The sequence below is a fragment of the Arachis ipaensis genome, chromosome B06, assembly GCF_000816755.2.
Source record: "Arachis ipaensis cultivar K30076 chromosome B06, Araip1.1, whole genome shotgun sequence".
NCBI classification, from domain to species: domain Eukaryota; kingdom Viridiplantae; phylum Streptophyta; class Magnoliopsida; order Fabales; family Fabaceae; genus Arachis; species Arachis ipaensis.
This window is the reverse complement of record NC_029790.2, coordinates 25,006,084-25,011,950: the sequence shown is the minus strand read 5'-3', so window position 1 is coordinate 25,011,950 and position 5,867 is coordinate 25,006,084. Positions and strand designations below refer to the sequence as shown.

Sequence of the window (5,867 nt, the reverse complement as noted above, 5' to 3'; positions counted from 1 at the left end):
TTTTCCTCTGTTAGATACTTTGGTAGTTGATAATTATGACAAGTTAGAATTATCAGAGGGAGATAATGATCAACACTCCAATTTGAGGTAAAGGTTCTACATTTTGTATCTATGCCCAGTGGCTTCAAGGATCTAGAAGCCATTACAGTATTTGTTGGTTTCAAGATGCATCAATCTTGTGGTGCTCCTTGAGTGGCTACCAACTGTAGATTCAATTTAATTTTTGTTGCTGATGTGTATTTTGATTCAGAAATCAGAATTACGGGAATTGTCACTGATTATGGGAATTGTTGCTGATTTTCCTTATTATGGTATTGAAATGATATTGTTGCTGATTATGGGAATTGTTGCTGAAGTTTTGATGATTAGTACTTTTGTTAAGTTGAAAATTTGATTGTTGATTTTTTTTGTTGTTAGAACATTATGTGTTTGTCATTTAGGTGCGTCTTGATCTATTTTAGTTATAAATTTTGATGTTTGAAATTGTTTATGAATTTTTATTGATAAGTTATGTATAATTTATTATGTGAAATTGTGAAATTTTCAATTTTATTAGTTTATAAATTATTGAATTTAAATATTTAAAATTATACATTGAATTTTTAATAATTTTATTTAATATTTAATTAAACCGGTTGAATTCCGGTCGAACCACTAAACCAGTGAACCAGTCACCTTACCGGTTCATTGACCGGTCGGTTCTCGCAACCTTGGTTAGTATCATGTTGCTATACTTTGAGCTATTAATAATGTTCAAAATTGTCAACATAGAAATTCAGATTCATTTTCATACACATTCCAAATAATATAGTTCAATTCAATTAAATTCAATTATGTAGTTATCAATCAACCACACGATTTAGACTGAAAGCAATTTCTCACTTTCAGTTTTCGAATGCAGTCTTATGAAATTGGCTGCTTGCTGAAATGGTGAAAGGAAAGGAGACTAGTTACACTGTTAGTGTAGTTGATGGTGATGGAAACCAATGTTGCTGGTGGTGGTGGTGGCTGGAGCACAAGGGAACAACAACTACATTCCTTATTGTTGGATTGTTTGTGGTTTTGGTTCGTGCCGCAGTGTCCCTCCACTCTTACTCCGGTTTCGCTAACCCTCCGAAATTTGGTGACTATGAGGCACAGAGGCATTGGATGGAGATCACCATCAATCTCCCAATTCAAGAATGGTATAGAAACAGCACCAGCAATGATTTGAGTTACTGGGGTCTTGATTATCCACCACTCACTGCTTACCAGAGTTTCATTCATGGCCTTTTTCTGGGATTTGTTCACCCTGAATCTGTTTCCCTTGTCACATCCAGAGGTCATGAATCTTATCTCGGGTGCGTATTTTACCCATTTTCTTTCATAGTTTAACAGATCAGTTGAAAGAAATGGTATTTGGTTCTTGGAATTTGAAAGTGTGCCACTCTTTTCATTTAGTCCCTGGTTTAAATTATGTGCATAATTCAACAACTAAACCATGTTTCAATTTAAATTAGTGGCTAAATCACGCATGAGATATTTATATTTTGGGGGACAAAAGATAGTTTGTCCATTTAAGATCTTATCAATTGTTACAATTTTAATGCTTTCTATTTAGGTTTTGAGCTAGTACTGAGTATTTTGACTTTATTGATAATTTATTTTGAACTCTACAGAAAACTACTAATGAGGTGGACAGTGTTATCATTTGATTTGTTGATATTCTTTCCAGCTGTTCTGTACTTTGTTATTGTTCGTTATGGTCAACCTTCAAGGAGTCGTAAAAGTGACATAGGATGGCACATTGCCATGCTTTTGTTAAACCCTTGTTTGATCTTAATTGACCATGGTCACTTTCAGGTTTGCATAGAAATTCTTTTGTTGTTTATGCCCTTAACCCTTTAGGTATTTTTCAGGTTTGTAGTGTTCTAACGTTGACTGTTATATGTGTTGTATTTCAATACAACTGCATCAGCTTGGGATTTACCATTGGAGCTGTTGCTGGTGTCCTCTCTGGGAAGGATCTTGTAGCATGTGTTTTGTATTGTCTAGCTCTAAATCATAAGCAGGTTTTAATCTCTGATCTTAGTATGGGTCTATTTGTCATTAATTTCTTTTACTGCTTTCAGCTATTATACATAGTCTACCATGTATTAGAATTGCTCAACCCTGTCCAGGTGGAATTGTCACTAGAAAGTTGGGTGTGTGTGTATATTTTGTGTGCATGGTGAATGGTCATTCATATGTCTCTTAATTATACGTTAATATGTGTATGGTGAATTGTATCTTGATATATCTTTAGGCTGTATTATTGCTTTGTGTCAAATAAAATCTATTGACATTTTACTTGACCAATCTTGATACTGATGTCTTAAATGGATTGCAGTCAGTAAATGGCAATTCAATCTGTTATTTGTTTAGTTTGAATTTTGTACCTAGTTTCCATAAACATACATTTGCAAGGAAAAAAATATTGAAGTAATGTGGGACACAACAATGTTGGTGGATAAGCTAAGTCTGAATCTGCATTTTCTTTATTTTTTGTCTTTATCATCGATTGGGATTTGATAACTGTTGTTAGTTACTCTTTTACATATGAGTGCATATTTTGTCCCTGCTTTTTTCAGCCATCTCCTGGGTAAATGCTTGAGGCATAAACATCCGCTCTTTGAGGTATCAAAACTAGGGTTTTATGTTTTGGGAACCTTTGCAGCTGTGTGGTGGCCTTATCTGTATTCAAAGGATTCCATTTTGGAGGTAAAATATTGAAATTGTTATCATTGGCTGCTAGAAAGTAGATTTAATCCTAAACCCACCAGAAGTTAGATTATTCATTCCATTTGCTGTATGCCCTTGATGCATGGAATTGGAATCCATTTAACATTACTGCTGTGCTTTATTTGAACAGAGATTTTAATAGTTCCTACCTGTGCTATTTGTTATTTATTTGATTGCTTGATAGTCTATTTTTTCTTAATAAAAGTTACATATGATGCTTCTACCTGGTTTTTGGGGTCTTAAATGTGATATTAGAAAGTCTGTTATTTGATATAGAAACAGTAGGTCTAGCCGTCTAGAATAAGTCCGACTGAGTGTTTTATGTATACATGTGGTAGTAAAGTAAGTTCAACTGGTGAATTGAGAAATTTAGTTAAGAGATGTCTGTCTTCCATGATGCTAAAACTATTTTTGATATTTGATAAGAACCTTGGGTATGGATGGTCCTTGTAACAGGTCCTCTCACGCCTTGCTCCTTTTGAAAGAGGAATATTTGAGGATTATGTGGCCAACTTTTGGTGTGCCTCTTCCATTATCATCAAGTGGAAGAGATTATTTACATCAGAGTCACTGAGGCTTCTCAGCTTAATTGCAACGGTTATAACTTGTCTTCCTTCAATTGATCAGTAGTGCTACGTTACCAACTTTTTATCTGCCAAAATCTGCCAACTTGAGTTGGGCTGGGCATGAAGTCCATCTACTAAATAAAGCCACATCTAAGTTAACTATGGTTTAATCCTAATTTACCACATTAACCTAAATTACCATAGCCCCAAATTGACTGACGGTGGACTATCTCTCCCAACCTTCCTTATCCGCATCCAGGGCCAAATAAAATCCTTTGTTACCGTCTCCGCCGGTCTCCGCCGTCAAGGGAAAGTCAACTCCGGCGGGCGACGAAACCACCACGTCTAGATTATCGTCCGATATTTGCTGCGAAGTCGTTTGGTCTGTTGCAGGCGCTCATCAGAGGAGCCTTGAAGACGCATCTGGGTGTCCGGCCTTGAACCAACTTGGGCACCACCGCGACACTACGAGGTTAGTGGGTATTTGAGATTTAAATTAGGTGCTTGTATAGGTGTGTAAATCTGAGTATTACATTTTTTGAATTGAGAAGGATTAAACATGTGTCTGTGTCTCTTGGCTGTGAACGAACTTGGGTGTTGGTGTATTGAAGTGTTTTTTTGGTGATCTTGTTCCTATACGAAGGAGGTTGCTTATACTGTGTTGCATCAGTTCTTTGACAAAAATGTTGTGATCAGTTATTCAAATTTTTTTTTTCGTCGTGGTTATTTGTAGTTTATTCCGTATGTCTATGTTGTGTTATTTGCAGACAGGAAAACATTATTTAGTTTAGTGTCACTGTGGTCACCCTCGTTGACAAAGTTGTTGTTGTTGTCAGATTATTTAGTACCTTTTCATCAGTTTTGAGATTTAAAATTGTTGCAGGAACTTTATTGATATAATTTATTTATGATAGAAGGATGTTATAATATAATTTTTTAAGTGTAACATACTTTAGTAATATGATTTATTCAGATGTGTCTTTATTAAATTTTGAGATAATTTTGTGGGTATGTTTGCTTTTTTGACATGTCTATTTTCGTACTCAAGTTGGTAATATTATTTTACAATTAGGCTAAATAATTGATGTAATCGTTGTTTGTGTTTAAAAGCGAATTGGGATCCAATTTTTTTATTTTAAATGGTTTGTCGTTTCTTGATCCACTGAGTTACAGTGTGCAAATTGTTTATGTGATTGGTGTGATCTGATTTAACATGTTGCTCTTATGGAAGAAAAATTTTATATTACCTTTTTGTTTCCAGATTGGTGTTGTAATTTTTGGATCTATCAATTTTAGTTTGAGAGTACAAGTAATTAACCTCAGATGTGTCTTATTTATTTTTTCTATTTTTTTTCTCAACTTAATTTGCTTAATGCGACTTTTTTTATAGTGACTTAATGTGTTTTGTAGTGAGATTTCTTGTGATATACATAGCAATAAATTCAGTTGAGAATGACAATATATTTTGAGCAATGCATTGAGATCCATGTGTTTTTTATTAGATATTTGCGGTTTTAGGAATGGTTAAATGAGCTTTATATTAGGAAATTGAATTTGTATTTTTTGGCTCTATAATTTTTATTTGGGAGTACAACAACTTATCCTTGCATGTGTCTTGTTCATTTTAGATCATTCACTCATTTTTTTTAATGTGTCTTGTAGTGAATTTTCTTGTCATACACATGGCAATAAATTCAGTTGAGAATGACAATCTATTTTCAGCAATGCATTCAGATCCATATGTTTTTTACTAGATATTTGCAGTTTTAGGAATGGTTAAATGAGCTTTATATTAGCAAATTGAATTTGTATTTTTTAGCTCTATAATTTTTATTTGGAAGTACAACAACTTATCCTTGCATGTGTCTTGTTCATTTTAGATCATTCACTCATATTTTTTTTTAATGTGTCTTGTAGTGAATTTTCTTGTCATACACATGGCAATAAATTCAGTTGAGAATGACAATCTATTTTCAGCAATGCATTCAGATCAATGTATTTTTAATTAGATATTTGCGATTTTAGAAATGGTTAAATGAGATTTATATTAGCAAATTAAATTTAAATTTTTTCGCTCTATATTTTTTATTTGGGAGTACACCAACTAATCCTTAGATGTGTCTTGTTCACTTTAGCATCATTCACTCATATTTTTTTTCTCAGTTTAATTTGCTTAATGTGTGTTGTCCATGGTAGGTTAATATATCTTTCGGTGAATTTTCTTGTAATACATGGAGCCACAATTTCATTTGAGGATGAGTGTATATTTTAAGCATACATAGTCTTTTTGTATTGTGCAGTAAAATTTTTTTCCTTACTGAAATTGGGCATATGATTATACAAATACGTTAAGAAGATGCGGTAATTTTTTTTGCAACAAGAGCAATGGTCCACAATGATTGTACAATGGTTGAGGCTTCTTTTAACACTTAGCTAATTTTTTGAAATATATCTAGGATTTTTATGTTAGCAAATTAAGAATATAATTGGTGTCTAATAATTTGCCTGTGACGGTGTTCGTACTTTATCTCAGATGTGTCT

General features: G+C 33.4%; 1 protein-coding gene across 1 annotated transcript; it reads left to right on the top strand.

The window, feature by feature from the left end:
• On the top strand, nucleotides 913-3,506 carry LOC107646715 (probable dolichyl pyrophosphate Man9GlcNAc2 alpha-1,3-glucosyltransferase). The gene is made up of 5 exons (XM_021104307.1): nucleotides 913-1,340; nucleotides 1,659-1,836; nucleotides 1,938-2,051; nucleotides 2,578-2,739; nucleotides 3,217-3,506. The coding sequence occupies exons 1-5, from the start codon at nucleotides 928-930 to the stop codon at nucleotides 3,388-3,390; spliced, it is 1,041 nt and encodes a 346-aa protein (XP_020959966.1). The 5' UTR covers nucleotides 913-927; the 3' UTR covers nucleotides 3,391-3,506.

Coding starts and splice junctions, on each gene's coding strand:
- LOC107646715 (XM_021104307.1), top strand. CDS start 928: ATGGTGAAAGGAAAGGAGACTAGTTACACTGTTAGTGTAGTTGATGGT. Junction 1,837..1,937: donor TCTTAATTGACCATGGTCAC/TTTCAGGTTTGC, acceptor ATATGTGTTGTA/TTTCAATACAACTGCATCAG. Junction 2,052..2,577: donor TAGCTCTAAATCATAAGCAG/GTTTTAATCTCT, acceptor ACTCTTTTACAT/ATGAGTGCATATTTTGTCCC.